Source organism: Pleuronectes platessa, chromosome 3, assembly GCF_947347685.1.
Source record: "Pleuronectes platessa chromosome 3, fPlePla1.1, whole genome shotgun sequence".
In the NCBI taxonomy this organism is placed as follows: domain Eukaryota; kingdom Metazoa; phylum Chordata; class Actinopteri; order Pleuronectiformes; family Pleuronectidae; genus Pleuronectes; species Pleuronectes platessa.
In genome coordinates, this window is record NC_070628.1 from 27,468,412 (window position 1) to 27,489,697 (window position 21,286).

The 21,286-nt window shown below is 42.3% G+C and overlaps 1 protein-coding gene across 2 annotated transcripts in view; it reads right to left on the reverse strand.

Moving 5' to 3' along the window:
- The window catches only part of LOC128436766 (ras and Rab interactor 2), a 36,590-nt gene that overhangs the window by 1,697 nt on the left and 13,607 nt on the right, over positions 1-21,286 (reverse strand). The window contains exons 3-12 of one of the 2 annotated variants that reach the window (XM_053418612.1): positions 17,145-17,239; positions 16,699-16,897; positions 16,492-16,606; positions 14,317-14,389; positions 13,672-13,763; positions 8,461-9,882; positions 4,909-4,991; positions 4,212-4,437; positions 3,920-4,051; positions 119-282 (exon numbers count right to left, since the gene is read on the reverse strand). In XM_053418612.1, coding sequence (XP_053274587.1) covers positions 119-282; positions 3,920-4,051; positions 4,212-4,437; positions 4,909-4,991; positions 8,461-9,882; positions 13,672-13,763; positions 14,317-14,389; positions 16,492-16,606; positions 16,699-16,897; positions 17,145-17,239 — 2,601 coding nt within the window. Of the gene's footprint in view, positions 1-78; positions 283-3,919; positions 4,052-4,211; positions 4,438-4,908; positions 4,992-8,460; positions 9,883-13,671; positions 13,764-14,316; positions 14,390-16,491; positions 16,607-16,698; positions 16,898-17,144; positions 17,240-21,286 lie in introns of both variants that reach the window. The other variant, XM_053418613.1, reaches the window with a different exon arrangement.

Below are 21,286 nucleotides of genomic sequence, written 5' to 3' on the forward strand. Positions count from 1 at the left end.
GAAAATTGTAGAAATGCACCTTCCCAGTGCTGCGCGGGAAGTTTGGCTTTATATGGAATTGGTACAACTTTGACTCACTGCCTGGGTGTTCAAGGTGGGCTCAAGTCCGGCTTGATACCTGAAAGTCATCCACAGATGGCACCGAACGCTGGGCGGTGCGTCGGCAGTGCCACTGGTGCAGAGTGTTCCTGGCCTCGGAGCTCAGCACCCGGGCTGCTTGCTCTTCCTGGAAGTTCTTGATAAGGGCCATGGCCCCATAGGCGCTGGTCAGGTAATAACCTCCTAGGATAGAGACACGGAGAGGAAGAGGTTTTAAAGCTTGAAGCTGGACGGAGAAAAAGAAACTGGAAAGTGAACCACATCAGGGTCATTTATCTAGAAATGAAATGAGCAAAAACTCTGATGTAATACAGGACAAACAGTTCCTCTTTCCTCTGATCCATTTCTCCCATTATAGAAATGAGTCAGATTTATGCATATGGTTCGGAACAGATTTATTCACCTTAAAGGGACAGTTCACCGAAAAATGTAAATTCACTCATTATCTTGTCACCACTATGCCAAAGGAGGTTGGATGAGGTATTTGAGTCCACATAACACTTTAGGAGTCTCAGGGGGTAAATAGTGTTTACCTCTTCTTCAGACATAATAAATTACCAGGAAAAACACAACATGCCCTCATACTGCTCGTGTGGTGTCATTCAAGTTTCCCCAAGCCCGACATTTATATTTGACTTGAAACAAGGTCATTTACACTGTGTTTTTAGCCTAAATGTCCACTACCAGAATTGGCTACGCTAGCGAGTGTAGCCACACGATGGTGTGCCAGAGGGTACGAGTGCACCATCAAGGAAGTTATCAGAAGACATTAAGCGAAAACATGGTGTAAATTGACTTCAATTGTATTGGTTTTGGCTGCAACACTGTTTACCCCTGAGACTCCAGAAGTGTTTTGTGGACTCAAACACTTCACCCACCCCTCCATCGGCAAAGTGGTGAGTAGATAATGGGTGAATCTTTTTTGGTGAACTATCCCTTTAATGTATTGTGGAACACTTTCATTAAATGTTTCCATATTTGATCAAAAATATTTATGTCATAGCAAGAACTGATATTTTCAGATAATGTCCTAATGTTCAAAGAAGGTTACACGAACATACACATGTATTGAAGCCCTTCCTAAATAACTCATGTGCCAGACAGTTTGACACTAATAGGAAAATATTTTATTCTGGGAAGGGTTTTCTCTTTTCCTCTTAACCTGTTCCAGCCCATTCAAATCAAACACGGACTGGAATTTCCTGCCAATGTCGTCAGGGCTTTCCTTCCCATGCCTGTGTCAAACTCACTCATGAAGCTTCCCTGTGAACACAACTCAGCCGACATGGTCCCTGTAAGAGGTCTCTGTTACAATGAGTCTTTCCGAAAGAGAGACGTGTTTGCATTTATTTCAGCAGCATGTGATAATAAAAACTGCATCTTAACAGTGGACTCTGTTACTAATCCTTACTAACATTTCTAAGAGCTTCAGGTTGAATTCTGACTCATGTGAACTATTCAGTCACACAGAAGTCTTGAACTTACTGTACACGCTCAGTAAAAGTGAGACTACAGAATACAACGTGTCGGTCAAAGACCTGTTGGATGCAGCAGTTATCAACCCTGGAGTCCAGTCAATGAAACCAGATGAGGGTGTGAATAACAGCAAATATTTCTTTTAAAAATAATTTTTTTTGAGTTAGCCAATCATAATCTGCTGATGTGAACCACGAGACTTAAGAATTGTTGATTTGCATAAAACTGGAAAAAGTTACAAAGTTATCTCAAACAGATGGTTCTGCTCGACAAACCATCTGGCAACTTCAGCTCAGTTAGAGCCTGGACTCTATCTCAAATGGAGAAGCTGTGAAATGAGCTCAAAAGAACCTCCTAGTGGCTGAGCTCAAGCAGTTCTGTAAGGAAGACCTTCCTCCAGAATATGGTGCGCAGCTTGCAGGGGCAAAGCGGGCCCCAGCACTGAGAATGTGAAACTTTTGTGATCGGTGAACACACATAAGATTACATTGATCTCTAATGATATTAACAGTTTCCAGTTTCCTAACAAGGAGATGTGCCTTCTGTTCACATAGTGAAAGAGCTTCCTTTTAAACAACAGTGTGCAACTCTTTCTAACCTCTCACCACACTGTCATGTGCCTGACCTCATGATGGAAATATACAATATCATATAACTTGCAGTGAAGCTACGAGGTTTCTGACCCATGTATTTTGCTGCTCGCCGCTGCCTTGTACCTTGCCAAAGTGTCCTACCTCCCCACTCCCCCACTGGTCTGCACTGATGTTGCACTTTAACAATAAACCCCAACACTAATCATAAGTTATTGGGTCTTGAAATTTACTTGTGTTTGTTTGATTCCCTCTAGAATTGTTCAGGTATGCATTTAAACCTAAAGTCTATGATTTAAACACATGGCAAAACAATGTTGGGTGCGCAATCAATCAACATCAAACTGCCATCGATAAATAACGAACTAAATGTTATTGTCAGTTTAAACATGAAGTGAGACATGCATTCACATGGACACACGGACAAACACACACACACAGACTTCAGACAAGAAGCTCCTCCTGCACACAGAGGGTGGGTTTGTTTTAATGCAAGTACCGCAGCAGAAGCGACGCCCAGTTTATCCAGGCTATAATCAGAGTTTTTTATACCATTTTAGGTCTTTGGTACAGCACACAGGTCTTAACCTGAATGAATCGGGATATGGAGAGCAACAAAGTAACTAAATGAGTATTGGCACGTGTGTATGTGTGTGTGTGTGTGTGTGTGTGTGTGTTTGTGTGTCTGCCCCCACTGCTAAAAAATCCTGGTGGAAACACAGAGGTAAATCACTTTAGGTAAACAAACGTTTTTCTCGAACTTTTACAAGGAATAGTTCAATTCAATGTTTGGAATAGAGCTTGAGTTAGCATGTTGTTAGCCTAGCCTAGCATGGAGACAGTGGGAGGCCTTAAGCCTGGCTCAGTCCAAAGGAAAGAAAACATACCTCAAATCATTCAATATACTCCGTCATGAACAGGTTGAATCTTGCGTGTTTAATACGTACACAAACAGAAATGTGAAAACTGTTTGTGGTTTTGAAGGGATACGTCAACCAAAAATGAAAATGAAATAATTATCTCCTCAACTCTATGTCGATGGAGGGGCGGCTGAAGTGTTAAGTCCACAAAACACTTTAGGAAAAAACATAAAATGTCTCAATACTGCTTGTGTGGTGTGTTCGCTGTTATCCTCAGCTCGGAGCCACATTCACGCACAACCTTGCGTCTCTATGCTCCCGCCAAAGGGGCACATGTCGAAATCAGCGAGAACTTCCTGCAGCTATCGCCAGAACTTGGTGATGAACCTAAACGCAGCCCCCGAAGGAAGATCACTGAGGAAATCTAGGCTAAACACACGTGTAAATGATGCCGTTTCAGGGGTCAAATTTGAATGTCGGTTCTTACAGACACATGGATGACACCACAGGAGAAGTATGGAGGCATTTTATGTTTTTTTAATATATTTTTTTACGTTTGAAGATGGGGTTACCAGTTACTTCAATCAGATTGGATTTGGCTGCAACACTGTTTACCCCTGAAACTACCAAAGTGTTTTGTGTACTCAAACACTTCACCCACCCCTCCATCGACATAGAGGTGAATTAAAATTTTTGGCTGAACTATCCCTTTAAGAGGAGCTAGGTGCTGGTAGCTAAGCTAACCACATGCTGACTCCAGCTCTGTACTACCCAGATAGAGAGGTAAAAGCCAATATATGTGCAATTGTAGTGTAAGTGTTGTGTGCAAGGTTTTAAAGTTGCAACCCTAGAAAGACATGGATCACTTAAAGTGAGCACATCTCCAGCACGTACCCTCTCCTTGCAGCAGGGACGGGTCCAGCAGCTCCATCATGTACTGGATCTCTGTGTCCAGCTGGGGCATGTCACACTGAGCCAGCACATAAGTCAGCATGGGCAGGAAGTCGTCGGCACCGTACATCCTCCCTGGAAGGAAGCAGGATGGGAGCAGAGAGGCAGGGGGGTGGTGGTCACAGGTCAGACGGACGAGGCAATTAGAACAAACAAGTATCCAGAGTAGACTGAAATGAGCTTTGTTCTCAGGCTGTGTGCTACGTGCAGTGTTCATTTAACACTGACACTATACCTGAGTTATCCTGCATGATGGTGTAGATGAGCTTGCACACACGAAGCAGCAGAGACACCTTTTTCTCAGGGGAGTACATCGTCCTCATGTTTAAGAACTTGTGGCGGATCTTCTCAATAGCCACAGCGTCAGGGGGCACGGCCCCATCCACCCCCAGCTCCTGGGGCCTCTTGGCCTTAGCCAGGGCCAGGTTCTCCCTCAGCTGCTGCAAAGCTCCACTGCTTACCTACAGAAAAAACAACACAGACAGGCTTTAAGGAGAAACTCGAGAAAACATGCTTGTTCACATTCTAGATATGAGTTAGCTGAGAAGATCAGGTCTGTACATTGAAAATTAAGCTGCAGCCCGCAGCCAGTTAATAATAATTACTACACTGAACTCTCTATTATCTCCAATTTCCTGTCTTAGGCATGGTTTTGTTTTGAATTAAGTAACGTCAAAGACGGCTATTCACTTTCAAAGGTTCCCTGTTAAAATTTAAGAAAAGTCTGCTTCTCTCATAATGAACCATGACTGGTATGTATGATTATTTATCAAGCAAATAAAATATCCTTTATATTAATGATAATGAAATAATTTTTTTATTATTATTTTTTTAATTCATATTTAGAAATATGAATTTGTTTTCTTGTTAAAATCTCCACAATCCAACAAGTCCTATATCTGATAAAATAGTAACCATAAAAAAATCCAGACCTGGAAGTCATGTAAAGCCACCTCAACCACGGTCCTCAGAGGCTTCAGGACACACTTGTGCATGGCCTTCTCAAGCACCTGGTCTGTACACACACACACGCACACGCACGTGCACACACACACACACACACACACCCGCACACCGACACACACACACACACACGCAGATAGGATAGAAAGAGAAAATCATTTGAAAAAAACAAGTGATATTATAAAACATTAAATTCATCATGGTGAATGTTGTAAGACTCAAGACAAGACACATCACACAAAACTTAAACTGTGCTCTCTATTATTATAAAAATCTGTATGATTCTCGACATTCAGACAATTTATTACTCAGTAAATTACAGTCTTTACATGACACAAAGTAAGATGTCAGCCCAATTCAAACCATAATCTAGTCATTCAACCTAAAGGGAAACAAACTGCACAGAATCGTATTCTTCTCCTTTTATACTACCTTTAAACTATATCAATTTAATTACAGTAACCCCAGTACAGGACAAATATTGATCTGACCATGGGCCTTTAAAGGATAAGACTGGCCTTTTCATTAAATGATCAACATAATGTCTGACTGTGGCTCTCAAGATCTCTATTAGTCTCTGATGATAAAACCAAGTATTTATTCATCATTATTTATTGTTGTAAAGTTTACTCAAAGAGATATACACCAAGACACCATCGCTGCTTTAGATCAACAGTCATAGCCACTGATCTTCTTTTGCTGTGTGCTTTCTTTAATACATTTATACGTGCGGTAAGAACCAATTTGGTAACAACAGCATTATAAATGCAACAAGGAGCTGATTAATGAATAAGTCCATCAAAAGAAAACTGATCAGCAACTATTCTTATAAAGGAATATACAAATATCAGTGAACCCATGTCCTCTGTGATGACTTGCTGGCAACATGAATGTGCTTTGCCTGTATGTAAAACAAATGGGAGGAAGTTTGGGTTTATTTCAGATGCCATCAGAACTGTGTACAGCAGAAGTTCAAGGGATTGTTAGACTTGAACATTTGTTTCCTCTGACGCTTAATTAAATTAATATTTAATTGCAAGATTGATCGATAATGACAATAATTGTTAGTTGCACCCCAAAACAACAAAGTGTCTATCAAAGTTTATAGGATTTCTAACTCCTGGGTTTCAACAACTATAACTAAATTAATAATTAACTAACCTCAGTGTTTGACATTCAAAGACTTGAAAGTCAGGTTTCCTATGATAGCTTACATATTTGTCATTGAGTTAAAGGGCGACTTCACTGTTACGTGTTGCTCTTTGAAGAGTTTAAGATTAGGCTGAATCCGACCAGGTAGGTCACCAACGAGGAAGTCAATCAAACATGGAGCTCAACTCTGTTCACAAATATACCATTCAGTCAGCTGACATGAAATCCAATGTTGAGTTTGGATTTTACAATGCTCCATCTGTACCTCAGACATACGTCCATAGGCTTCATCTAATTTCCTGCCTACCTCAACAATGTCCAGCATCTCACACTGAAACAGTTGTCTTATTTTCCACTGGCAGCACAGACACAAATAGTCATGGTACACAGGAATCCCTATCCTCCAGTGTCATGCTAATGCGATGAGTTAAGCAGAACAAAATACATGTTTTGTGACAGACAGTGTAAACAAATGAGCTTGCACACACACAAGCTCTGTTCTTCTGGCCGCCTTTGCCTTTGTGGCGAAAACACCAGAGGAGCACAAATACGAGTCCACTGTAAAAATGCGGGTAAGGCAAATAATGCGTTCATGAACTTACTCAAGAACAAGTGACGGCCTGAGTTGTTTACAGTGGATGGACAATTCCATCAGATCCTCCTGTGTACACAAGGAGGGGTACAGAGGCTATTCAGGACACTCATTCTGGCACACACACACACACACACACACACACACACACGCACTGCATACTTCCTGATTCCTTCCAGAAAGGCTCATTTCCTTTGTATATTGAGCAATGTTTGTTGTTGGGCTTTATCTGGGCTACAACCTGTTCATAGGCTTCCTTCAAGTGGCATAAACTGAAGGCGAGTATGTGATATAAAGAGAAACAGGCAGCCACATCCACATACACACTAGCACATGCCTGAAAACATGAATCAATTTCTCACAGAAATGTACATGAGAACAAGCTTTACATCCGTATAGAAATGGCAGTCTCCCCTTCATTCACATCCTGCCTGTTGTTCTCATCCTCTCACAGCCATGCTTCTGTGTGTATTCTAATAGTCGTACACCCTCCCTTTACAAACACCTAATGGCGGATCATTCATTGCTAAATATTACAATCGCGACCAATTTTGAAAGGTTTGGACTTTCAGCTCGCCTTTTTCTTCAAACTCAAACTTCTCAGATAAAGAGTACAATTTATTTTCCAAGATGTCACACTTTGAGCCATAATGTATAATGACACAGGTCTCTCCTGCTCTGTACACACTCAGGAGGGGCGCAGACACATTCATACTGTCGGCCCCGCTGCTCATACTTTGGTTTTCCAGGAAAAAACTAACAACTATAATTCTGCTGTAAAAACCTACTATTTATAGCAAACAAAGTACACACAGTCCTCTCATTATGTATTTATGTCTTTACGTTTTTTTCACAATTTCTGACCTTAAAGAGAACCTTTTTTGCGAGTTTGAGGCATTAATGTGCGGATCTGTGGTCTGCTAGCACAACCAGAGTGGATCACTTCTCTGTCTCTGAACAAGGCCTTGCTGTTATTGTTTACAATGAACAAGGGATGTGAGATGCGTGCAGAGACGTGCTTACATATTCATGCAAATTCTCTCCACAGTAATCTGCTTGGACTGAAACAACCTTTTGATATTGCCACTCATGTCTGAAAACATCATTTTTACGATCACCATGACCTCAAAGGACAGTATCAACACATCTGATCAACACCACGAGGATCAGAAATAGGATATCCAAAGTAGAAACCACTGTTATTAAATGTTACCACAAGTAGATGCACAAGAGCTTTGCCTGAATGAAACAATTAATCAGAAATGTAAAAAAATTACAGTACAGATTTAACCTGACATTTGAAGCCAGCTTTAATACTCAATGCTGTGAATACATTTTGATGATTTCAACTGCACTGTGAGCCTACGACAACGAACAGGGGCCAAGGATAACTCATTGGGGCACAGCACAATGGCATTTTCGTAACTCAACACCTTTAATGAGGCAGACTAATATGGAAAACTTCAGCTCTGACTCCTGAGACAGCGGCAAGTCTGGGCACTATGTGAACATTGTCAGTGACGTAAGTCATTTTCAAATCCTCTTCTGTAGAAATAGTAAAGGGGCTGTACTTCTCAGATTATACTGGAATGAAAACTTGTATGGAACCGAATGCTGTCGAAGAAGGCATCTGACTAACACATCACACCCGTGCCCAAGCATGTATGAGCAGATGTTTCAAAAAGTATGGACATACAAATGCACTTATAACCTCCAACTTCAAAAGCTATATTTAGAGTCATGGTTTAAAGTTTCTCAATGTACTTGTCCTACTTACCGATCTGGTCCTCAGGTATGAGTGACTCTATAGGTGGGTCCAGCTCAGAGCTCTGGCGCAGGTAAGCCTTCATCTGTGTCATAAACTGCCTGAGAGTCTGCAGAAAATCCATCCCTGATGTGTGACAGCCTCGGTTCTCCTGAACGAAGCTGATGTAGTCCTGAACCAGGGAGCCAAAATATGAGCTTTTGTTCCTGGACAGTTCAGCAATCCTTTTTACCGCCCGTCTCTCCGGGGTCATGAGGGAGCTCAGCATGCCGCTCACTTTACGAAAGCGTCCCTTCAACGCCCTAGGGAGGATAAAGGACCCTCCACCAAGGCTCACACCAACCTTTCGCCTCCGAGCTTTAAAGGATGTACGAAGGCGCATCTCTAGATCTGTCTCCAGGCCGACCCCATAATCCTCCTCTTCATCTTCTTCGCCGTCCTCATCCTCCTCGCTGCTGTCCTCCACTGGTTCTTGATGGTTGCGGTGTTGAGACGGGCTGGGGGCCAGTCCTAGGGAGAATCCAGGGGACTGTGAGTACTCCAGTGAGTCAGAAGAAGAAGTAGACATGCTCATGTCACTGAGGCGCTGATGTCCCCTTTCATTGGGACTGGATGTACTCTGAGCGTTATTCTGCAGTGGTACATCAGTGGGGACAGCAGGCGGAGGCTGGCATGCTGGAAGCTTGGCACGAGATAGGGCCCTGGCGATAGTCTCATCGTCCATTGCGATGTGGCAGCGGTGGGCCTCCATATCAGGCTTTTGAGGCCTTGGAGGTGGTGGGTTCAAAGGCACGGTCATTGGTGAGCTGGCACCTTTGGTAAGGCTGCTGTGCTTGGCACCGCTTGGTGGTCGAGCAGGAGCTGGGCGCTTGCTGGGGGGCTGGGGTTGCCTCGTAGCCACAGCAACAGCCTCCGGCATGGTCTTGGGTCTGGTGGTAGCGGCTGGAGGCCCAGGTGGAGGTGGCGCAGGGCGGCGGCGTGGCATTGAGCGCGGGGGAGGGGGACGAGGGGGAGGGAGCCTTGATTTTCCGTTCAGTTTGATATTGACTGTGTGTTGCTCACTAGACTTGCTGCTGCTCAACGGCTTCAACGATGATTCCCCCACATTCTCTGGGTGTTTACTGGACTTGTCAGCATGTGGAGGAGAATCCTCTGCGCAGTGGCGATGGTGTTGTTGATGAGTCTGGAGGAACAGCGGGTTCACGAAGCACAGAGGACCACTGGAATGTCTTCTCTCCAGATTATATGAAGGTGGAACAGCGTGGGACCGTAAGGTTGGAGGCGCGCTCTCACAGTAAGACCCGGTGTGTCTCTGCTGCGACCCCCCGACCTCGCCGTTCCTGTTGGTTCGCTGGGGGCTGAGGGTACGGCTCAGAGGGCGACGGGGGCGGGGGGAGGTGCGACGCTGACTGCACAGGGCAGAGTCCCAGAAGCCTATAACACACAGACACAGAAAGTTAAACATTACAACTTTAAGTTACACATAGTTCTCCTGGTTCAATTAAAAGTTCACAGAGGGGCAACAAGAGTGTTCAAATGAAAAGATGAGTTAAAGAATAGATGTATAATAACAAAGGCAGTATTCTCAACTATTTCTCTCCAACACATCAGCCGTTCAATCAAAGTTCTTACTTTTTTGTCTTTACCTCGCTTTCTTCTTGTGTGTGTGTCTTTCTTTTTGCTGGTCCGAGAAATGCGGTGACTTTAGCTCCGTGTCTCTTGTGTGTGTCTGATTCACTGAATGCCGACACACACCCAGAGACGTACAGAGGGAGTTACCCTTGCTAATCAAAGAGTGGGAGGGCACTCAACACACCACACAACACACAGTCCCAGTTCCTCCACTCCTTCTTCCTGCTCTGTTTTCCTGCTCTCGTATTTCAAACAGAACTGTATTCCCATGTAGTTCTCCTGAATGAGTACTTTTTATTTAATTTTCTTTTGTTCAGGGAATTGATAGCTGTCTGCAAACCATGTGTGTATGATCCTATGACTTTTTTCTTACTTTAAATCAATGGTCTTTTTTTTTTTTGTGTCAGTGATTTCACCAAACTGAAAGTAACAGGCAACAGATCAAACACTTTAATGCATATGCACCGAGACTACAGCCTAAGTCTGGTGCGACCGGTCGTGCAGACTAAAAATGAAAACGTGACCTCTAGCATTCCTGGTGAACAAGCAGAGTCCAGCTGGTAGAGCAGTTTCAGATGTCTCATAATACCTCAGTGTCTAGAGAGTGAACTTTGCCTGTGGTATTCTCACTGGTCCATGTGAGCAATGAGCACCTGACACTGCAGAGCATGACTGCACCAGGCAGCCCAACCTTAATACCCCATATACTGTAATACTAACTGACCTCGCTGTAGCACTAGTTGCAAAAGAGCATGCTAAAAATACTGTAATAGATTAATATTTGTCTGAGGTCAGGTCACACACTAATACAAATTGAAATGCAAAAAAACATTATGTAAATATTTATATTGGGCTTGATGACCACTCAAAATGCTTTAAAGATATATATATATTTTATATATATATATTAACCAATTCACAAGCACATTCATAAAGTATATCTATGTCAGGTAATTTGGTTCAGTATCTTGCCCAAGTACACTTTGGCATGCGTAAGAGTGCTTGTATATCTTGAAGCTGTTAAGAAATTGACAATAAAGCTACTTTATCTTTATCTAATGGGGAAAACTGGGATTGAACCACCGACCCTCTGTTTAAAGGACTCCTGAGCCATAGCACCCAACCTAAAAGGATTTGCCACTTCCTGCGTGGGTTTCAAAACCCAGGTAAAAAAACCTCTACATGGACAGGGATGATTGTGCCCTTTTGGGACATTGGAAGGCTTTTAATGTGAAAAGGTTGTGCAGGAAAAGTCTTGTGGACAGTCGATTCACAGCATCTGAATAATTGTTAAATTGAAAGCTACTGAAAATAATTATGAAATTGAATGATAACAGCACATCTGTTTAGCTGGACAGACACAGAGAATAAGTTCAAATATGACTATCTAAGTATGTAGTTAAATGAAAAAGTAAAATACCGGAGATTGGGGGAAACTATAGAGACATCAACGACTTAATTTTAATAAATATAACAGTAACACTAGTAGCACTATGCCAGCCCCTTTACAAGGCTGTAGGAAGGTCCAATGCTAACATACTTCTTTACCACGTTCACCCTCTTATTTGAGCATGTTAGCTATTCAACTTTAGCACTAAATGCATAGAAGTCTAATGAGAATATCATGCGAAAGCTTAATGCCATCCATCCTATACTGCGAAGATAAAAGTCCGGGCCAAACTGCTGGACCATCCCTAACATTACTACAATTTGAATAGTAGCCTAATGACAGATATCTATGATGGACTAAATATTCATGATGAATGCACCAGTTAATAAGTTAAATTGGGGGGGGGGGGGGGGGGGATAGGGTTCAAACTCTCTGTGATATTCAAATGTCTGAAGTTGTTTGCAACATGTGTTTGTGTTTCACATGTGCGTGCCCAGGTCCACAACCCAGATTCAGGCAGTCTGCATTTTGCCTTTAAATAGAAGCTGTCCAGTGGAGAAGGGAGTTTCCCTTTAATGAATGTATGCGCTTGTTAAGTGAAGTTCAGAAGCTTGCTTATAATTTATGGGTTTTTCAGCTTTTACCAGAACATATTAAATGTAGGGAGAAAAGTGCAAAAGCAATTACAATGCAGACTAACACTCGCTTCCATTCACAGCAATACAGTCATGCAAATACAATGACAGCGTCTCACGTTTGTAAATACCAATGACACAGTCTACTGCATGTTACGTTAGCACTAACGCTTGCGAAGCTTGCAGGTTTTCACACATTTTTGACTGTGGTATGATGGTATGTGTGTGTTTAGACAGTACACAGCCGACTGTAGCTTTCCACTCGCCACTCCCTTCCCCCCAACACTGAGCACTGAGTAATGTCGTAGGCTTCCAATGTAGGAAGCTGACTCACTGCAGTTTCACAGCAGCTGAGCCTGGAATAACTTGACAGAGATGAAGTGACTAAAACTGCTGTGAAAACAGACCTGAAATGGTCAGCGTGGAAAGACAAAGGAAAATAAACAAAAATTCTGCACACAAATGATGGTTGTTTGATTTGTCTTTGCTTTGTATGACTGACAGTTTTCGTGGATATCATCATCATGTGCACATGCACAGCCAGGGGGCAGTAAGCGTCCAATTATCAATAAATTGATCACATTGTATTTGTATAGCCCATATTTACAAATCACAATTTGTCTCCTAGGGCTTATCATCTTCTGTTCTTAACCCTCATCTAGAGTAGAGAATGAAGGCTAATGGGGAGGTCAGTATGAAAAGCAGATTCATAGCCTGGAACTGTGTGAATTACAAAAATAGTGGTTGGCAATATTTACTGCTTTAATGATCTGGTAACAGCTCTAGGTGTTATCAAATCTGTGGAGGATTTTAAACTGCAGGAACAAATAATGATATAGTTATAAGAGTGTTTAAAGTTGATTATTAGATATTGCCTGGGTTTCTGTTTGACATGTGTTAGAGGATCAGGCTGATGGAGCAGGCTGATGGCTTTGGGTGGATGTTGTGTCACATTGTTGTAATGTTATTCATAGAGTAGAATATTAGATGCTAATGTAATTGCTACAACCACAATGAGCAGTGCTCCCAGCGGGCAAACAGCATGACAAAAAAAAATTGTGATGATATTGTGCTTTTAAATTTAGCCCATGCTGTAAATCTATGTTCTTTAGTCCTAACCTTGTTTGTGTCACACGAATCTCTATGAATGTATTCTGCATTTGAATATGCAGAATTATAAGGTCTTTGAGCACAGGTTTCCCTATAAATAACTGCAGAGATGAAATGGTACTATTTCTGGTAATCGCTCTGTAATTAGCATACACTATGTGGCCACAGTGCACAGCTGCTATTCACTAAGAAATAGTTAGAGCTCATTACAAGATGCCATGTTGACATTTATTTAGTTGTCGTGACGATCTAAACTAGATTATATTAGGCTTTTGAGGTTTTTTAAACATTAGCGGGAGAAGCAAGCTCGCTGTCTCCACCTGCTTCCAGTCTAAAATGAGATTAAATCTCATGAACAGCAGTCTGCTTTGAAAATGTATCAACAGTGAATTTATTTGTGGTTCAAACTCCAGCGAGGCCGCTCAAGATGATGAGCAAAGTATTAAATGAAAATACCTGCTCCGAGCTGAGCCACCTCCTCCAGCTCTTTCTGAGTCTTGGCAGATGCAATGGCCTCTGGGAGTCTGATTGTGAAAGGCAGGACATCCCTAAGGAAAGAAAAACCAGCCATAAATATAACAAAAACACAGGACAGAAAGTCATAGAATTTAGATAGTGACTATCTCTCATAATTACTGTTTAGTGTTTGGTACTTTCTGGTTAAAGTAATATTGCAGTTTTGTCAATGACACACCCTGACAAAAGTGATAATGCCATAAATCTATTAAACAAACAGTAATAATATAAACATGTTGACACACCCTGTGTTTCAATTCATAGATAAACATCTCCCAAAATTGTGTTGCTCAACCAAAACTCTATGCTCCATCTCCACAGTCACATCCACTGCTGGACTTGTTATTGCTTGTGGCACAGTTTCCCACTGTTCCTCGTGTCTGCAGTTTGAGTCTGTCTGAGACCCTGGCACCGGCTAAAACAAGAAGTGAGAGCCCTGGGCACTGAGAGTTGACTGCTTACTCGACAAACCCTGTTTTCACTTGTGGAGGTTCAAACCTCAAATCCCCTCTCATCAGAGAGCAGCACAAAGAGAAGCTAAAGGATGTGACAGATGGACAGACAGAAAAGGAAATTTGTATTTACCTGCTAATACAGTAGAAAGCCACTAGGCGAAACAGGTCTGCAAAACTTATACCAGATCCCTCGAGAGAAAATGCTGCAAAAAAATGAAAATGGAAATTAAATGGCAGTTAATTCTAGTTCATCTATTCATTTATAAAAATAAAATCATCATGACCCATTGTTTAAAGCTGCTTTTAATAAAAAGATTCTGCATGTTAATATATAGAGTCTGAAGGCCTGGGACCAGGTTTTGGGGCTTTTTTCCGTAAACAGTACATGTGGAGAGCAAAAGATCAGCTACACATCGGCTCTTGGCTTTTTAACTTATCTACATTCATGTGCAGATAGCTGTTAATAGAGATTAGCCAAAATGTCGTCTGGACCTAAAACACCTGCAAAAAGTATCAATGTTTGAGGAAAAACATTTGAACTGTGTGATAAAGAAACTTGGCGGACTGTGGAAAGGTTGCGGTCCATATCTGCTATCTACACAGGAGAAGCCACAAAATATTATCTGGGAGTGACACAGGGCGCAGGCCCGCACTGTATCATGTTGACCAGGGATGCTGAATCCTTTTAAACTTCTTCAAAACCAGAGCCAATAGCAAACATTTAAAGAAAACTCCTTTGGGATCAAAAAATAAACTCAGAGTCCCCAGGCACTGACAAACCCCTCAGTTATACCTGCTACACCTTCCACTGAACTCAGGACTTCTGGCCATGCCAACCTCTGTTGAATTTTACAGATTTTTTACAGATGGTTTCTGCAATGTTTAACCTCATTTTATTGTTGTTGTAAAACATGTTGCACCGTTGCAATAAACATTTGAACTGGAGTTGTCTGACTGAACCATTTCCGTTTCGAGTCCATTTGCAATCTTTGGGTGAACTATCTCTTTAAGAAACTTTCAAAAAATAATGTGTATGTTAATGAGCAAAAGTGAAACTATTCATTCACATGGCTGACTTGATACAGCACAGTGATCAGTATGAGAGTCTCATTGAAGAGCAGCTGACCCACATCTAAAGGTCAAACCAGGCCAAAGGCACTGTGGCCCCTCCCACGTGTGCTGTCCTTTCAGTTCAGAGAATCCACAGCTGCTATATCATCACACTTTGGCTTTGCAACAGCTCCGTTACTCACTGTGTGTGTGGAAGCCAGTGATGCCGGTAACGCGCTACTTAGTAACGCGTTACTCTAATCTGACCGCTTTTTTCAGTAACGAGTAATCTAACGCGTTACTATTTCCAAACCAGTAATCAGATTAAAGTTACTTGTCCAAGTCACCTTGCGTTACTATTTCGGTATTTGTGGTTAGCCCGCTGGGCACGTCCTGCGGCTGGGGGAGCAGTCGCCCCGTCGCCCTCCTCACCACGCCGCCGGAGGCTCGGTGTGCGGCACTCCTCGACGTTTTTTTAGGGGGGGAGGTGCTCGTCCGCGGTGCGGGGGCTTTCCTTATAGTATGCCGCGGGGCGGTGTCCGTCGGCGCTGCGGAAGGCGGGGACCGGTTGGAGGGGACCGGGTACGACGGTCGGCGACAGCGACTCTGGACGTGTGTCGGGCTCTCCTCGCGGATCACCTCAGCTACAGCGCCCGTTAGGGGAACCCTCCGTTCGCGCGGGGGGGGCCTCCGGCGGTGTCTAATAAAGTTAGTGTTGGCCAAACCGGTTGTCATTTTTATGTTGAGGCGGCGGGGGTGTTGTCGGCAGCTGCTGAATGTAACTAAAAAAGTAACTTGTAATCTAACTTAGTTACTTTTAAAATCAAGTAACTTGTAATCTAACTTAGTTACTTTTAAAATCAAGTAACTTGTAAAGTAACTAAGTTACTTTTTCAAAGTAACTATGGCAACACTGGTGGAAGCACAACACATACAGGAAGAGGTATTCTAATATTATTAGCATCTTTAAATTGTATATTTTTTAAACATCACAGTTGATAATAGATGATAACTGCACTGCCTCCGATGTCAACAAGGGAACAAACTGTATCTGAGGTACACGCGTTAGAGATATTGTGTCTCCTTCAGGTATTGCAAATACTAGATTATGTGGGATCATCTTTTTAAGCAAACTTGGACATTGGGTCTGACTTGTCAATGTATTTGACATCCCCTGAGGCACTACTGATCCTGATTTAATCCATGATGAATCCTGACTCCAGGTAGAGTCAGTTAAAACAAACATATTACTCACTGTACTGGCTCTCCTTGACAGGAAAATGGCTGATGGGAGTGTCTGAATGATCCTGCTTCAGGCGCACAGACAGAACCTTTCTCTGCAGAGCAGCGGACTTCCTGACCAGGAATACCTGCCCCGGAGAGGAATCATCCATCATGACATGTAAAGCAAGCTTAAATAATATCAGATGAACATTTGTATCACAGGAGGGTAACTCCTCACCCCTGGTGGCTGCTTGAGCAGAAAGCGACTGGCCTCCTCTTCACTGATCGCCAGCAGCAACCACACTGGGTGGGTTTGATTCAGCCTGTCCAACACGCTCATCCTCCTTCGCAAGGAGTCGTACCCAGAGTCCCTTTCACCCCCAACCCCGCCGCACTGGTGGGACTGCAGGTAAAAGCCGCTCACCTCACTCTCCATCCTGACAGCATGACAGAGAGGGACAGAATCAAATACTAATGCCATCTGCTGGTGATAATGAGCAGAGTAGTGAATACATATTTACAAATATTGTTGATCCTATTTAGCAAACAACTAAACAAAGCAGAGCACAGCAATAAAATGCTTTGCCTAATTGAGGCAGATATTATTTTCAGATATTATCAGGAAAAATAATTTGATGAGTCAGATTGAGGAAAGCAGGAGAAATGTAGGAAATACAACATTACCCCTGCAGCTCCATGGGCTCCTTGTCTGTAGTCGGAGAGGTCTGGACCATCTCCTTCTTCAGCTCCCCGATCTCCAGTGCAAACGTGTCAATCAGCTGCAAGAAGACAGAATGAGAGGCTTCCAGTGAATATCAGAAGGAGAAGTGGAGGGGGAGCAGCACTAAACGAAACTGACGACATTTCTCCAACATAGAATGCAAAGTAAGAAAGTGAGACTTTGGGACGGACAGGCTGAAGGGTCAGACCTGGAACAAAGGGCAGGAAACGAGTTAGTCATTTCTCCTGTATGTGGACTTCATTTCCTATAGACAGGACACAAAGCATTGTAGAAAAAAAAGAAACACCACCTCATTCAGAGCGGGCCACCAAACTTCCAAGGTTGTTTTGTAAAGAAAAACACAAAGAGATTTAAACATCTGGATAAATCTGGACAGGAAGCTTGTATGACTACATCCTCCACACCACACTGGACTCTCTTGAGATAAAAACTATCACCTGTCATTGAAATCTGTCAACAAAAACATTAGTCAACAGAATGTGACGGTGAAAGTGTGGTGAACAATGCTCATCATGCCGTTGTGCTGGAATCTCTTATCACTTACACCAGCGCCATCCAAACAAGTAAACAGAAAGTATGCTGTGTTGCTATTGGATTCAGAGAAGTGATCTGTGTTGTGAGTTAAGAGTGATTAAATTTGATCACATAAATCATATTAATTATTATCTGCATGCACTTGTCCCTTTCACTTCGCAAAATCTTCTTCACCGCTGAAAACCACTCATCTAGAGTAAAATACAACGTGAGAGAAAGTACATTCTGGTAAATTCAAGCTTAAATCAGCACAGTTAACCAGTTGTGCCCAAAAGGGCGCAACTGGTTTGAAAGCAACAGAGTTTGAAAGCTCCTCAGTAAAAGCCTACAAAACAACTTGTTTTCATGCAGCTTCTCTTTTCCTGCATTTTTCACATTCCCTAACTCCACATGTTAGAGCGCTCCCAGGGATTCAGGGCCTGCTGAAACATTACTGAGCAGATGTTGAAATCTGGACGCTCTGCACTGAGGATCTGGGTCAAACAATTCAAACAAAACAAGGCCGCCGCAGAGCACAGCGTAATGAAGACCAGGAAATTTGAGGCAATCGAGGAAAGTATGTTGACATCAACTGCAGATGGAAAATTCCTGTCCCATTACCAGAGTTTCTTGATGTGGTAAACTCCAAACATGTAGATCAAACTCAAAGAATTACTCTTAATATTCTTAAACTGTAGGTTTTGTTTTTTATAAACACTTTTTTTTGTCTGAACCAATGCTTTCATTACAGATTTCAACCAATAGGAGGCATCCTTTTACAAACTATTCTCCACCAGGCAGGCTGCAGGCCAGACCACAGTAACCACAGCCCCCCCCTCGCAGGATAAGTCTATGGACTAAGTGGTGCCAGCTCTGTTAAAGCCTCATACTCTCTCAGCGTTCTGTCTGGTTGAAACTTAATCATACGACACAAATCGACAGGTCAGCTCCAGACTGAAAACAGTGCAACTCAAACTAAGTCTGGTGACGCTCAGTCTTGTGGTAAGAGGTGACTATTCCAGTCTCCACAGCCGACCGGAGACAGCCAGCGTGCTCTCACACAGCAGAACGTGTCATTTTCTTCTCAAGAGCTTTGAGGAGCCTAAAATCCGAAGCTGCAATCAGTTGAAGTGGCAGCATAAACTGACCGACCCCTGAATTAGTGCTGAGTGACTGCAGCTAATCCCAGAGAGGGAAATCATTCGGAAAAACAAGCTTTCTCTCTTTCCAGTCCTCGAAAGCAACAGAGAGGCTGTTGAAGGTACTTCATTACTGTGTAACTTGATTTGCACTATAATTCATGGGACACCATTGTTTACAGTGGAGCTCATGCTGTTCCGTCAAATAATCAACTGTGTGAAATATCATAAACTATTTAAAAAATTTGTTCTGAAAAAACCTTCCCTGTTTAAGTTTTTCAAATGTGAGAGTTTCCTGCTTGTCTCAGATTTTTCTCTGCTTCATTAGAAAATATTGAATATGTGCATATTTAGAAAGTGCATTAAGGTTTGACAAAAATAATAATAGGAAAAAAATTTGTGTTAAAATAATTAAGTAAGTATTTCCCAGTCTGTTCACTAATAACTCATCATTATCTACTAGTGTAAGTTTGTTCTAATCAGTGTTATGAATACTGTTATTTTGTTGATGTGTTCAGTTACACGCAGCATATTGCACTTCTGTCCGTCCTGGGAGAGGGATCCCTCACATGTGGCTCACTCTGAGGTTTCTATGTCTTTACCCCCTGTTAATATACATTATAGCACTGGTACATAGCACTGGTCGTCTGTTTATTCAAATCGTATATTAATATTGAACATATTTCATGTCAAAATCAAACCAGGTTTGTTAACGCACTTACTTGGGTGATTTACAATAACATGCCAAGTGTGAAGCAGACCTTTGTGTAATTATAAAGTTTAAAAATTGCTCATTGACTAATGATTCATTAATATAATATCTTCCAGTCTGTTCTCCAGTAACTCATCACAATCAGGATATTCTGGAACTACTCGTTACTTATTCATTATTAGCTTGCTATGGATTTGATACCATTTTAATCAATTATTAGACTACAAACCTGGGGCCAGGATCTGCTTCAGTATTGCAATAATTTGCACAACACAAACACACATCAGTGAGAGGGGGCCGGCAACTACTTTTTGCCCCAGGGTCCTGGAAAGAGTTAATCCAGCCATGGAAAGAAGTAGAAATATTGTTATTACCTTCTGTTAACAGACAGGCATTGAATTATCTGAACGAAACTGAGTAATGAGGCCAGAGGAGAAGACATGGGAAATTCCTGAGCTACAAAATGAAGGTCAGTGAACACGAGAGCTGCAGAGTGACTGGAACTGGGCAGAGTGCCGTGTGCAGCTCTAATGGTGGCGCCCAAGCTGGCCTTATTTCATCTGACAACTTCAAGAGGAAAAAGACTGACATTGAGGAACACACTCCATAACAAGAGTGTGCGTGTCACTAACTTTTATAAACCTAGCCCACTTTATTCAGCTGGGTTTGTTTCCACTTTTATTGACTCCATCCTCTCTGCACGACACAAGTATACACGGACGTGTGTCTGTGTGTATGTGCGTGTTTCTCTAGAGGTAAGTGATTCTCTGCATGTGCTGCTGTTAAAGCCATGAATGGAGTCAATGGGAAACTATGTGCTTGGTTTTGTCACACAGACACACACACAGAGCACTTTCACAGAGGTAGCAGAAGGAAAAAGCTGCAAAGGAAATGAGAGGCGAGACAACATTCAGTTTTGTTTCGTAGTCGTCTGAAGCTTTAAAAGTGTCTGTTGGTGCATTTCAGCTGGATGAAGTGAGGAGACGCCGTCAGGTGAAAACTGCAACTTTTACACAGCATGCATCTCAAGTTTGAGGTGCCTTGCTCAATGGCATTACACAGATGAGTGAGAATGGAGCAAGGAGTACAAGGCTACAGCTTCTTTAAATATAGAATGTAAAGTATAAAACACAAAATAAAAAAAACCTATTGGGATTAAGAAATACAGATTAGTCACAAGGGAGGGATGAACAGATTATTGTAGGATTTTAACGTCAGCAGCACAACTTCTGTTTTGTTGCTGCAGATAAACCAGGTAGGATGAACACAAAATTGTCCACATTCCCTCAAAAAGCTCTGCACACAACATCAGCACACAAACGATACAAGGTGACAGTATATAATGTTTGAGGAGGACTCACTAATGACAAGGAATAATTCTGAAGTAGCTCCAAAGGAGAACTGCACTAGTTGATATAATTGGGAGTGATGAGTAAATATCTTTGACCCACCCCCTTGTTGCAGATTGATCAGGTGGATGCTGGGGTGTTGAATGGGGTGAATCAACAGGTGGTTATTCTGACGCATGCAGGGCAGCAGAGGCACTGACAAGCAAAGGGGGAGATGGGGAATATTTGCAGCTTAAATAGATAAATTTACATCTGTACCCCTGTAACAGTAAAAATTGAACAGCAGTAATATGTGACAAAGATTCTATTGTGTATTTACACTTATTGTATTGTTAGGATGACACAAAATCTTTGTTCCTGGCATAGGCCTG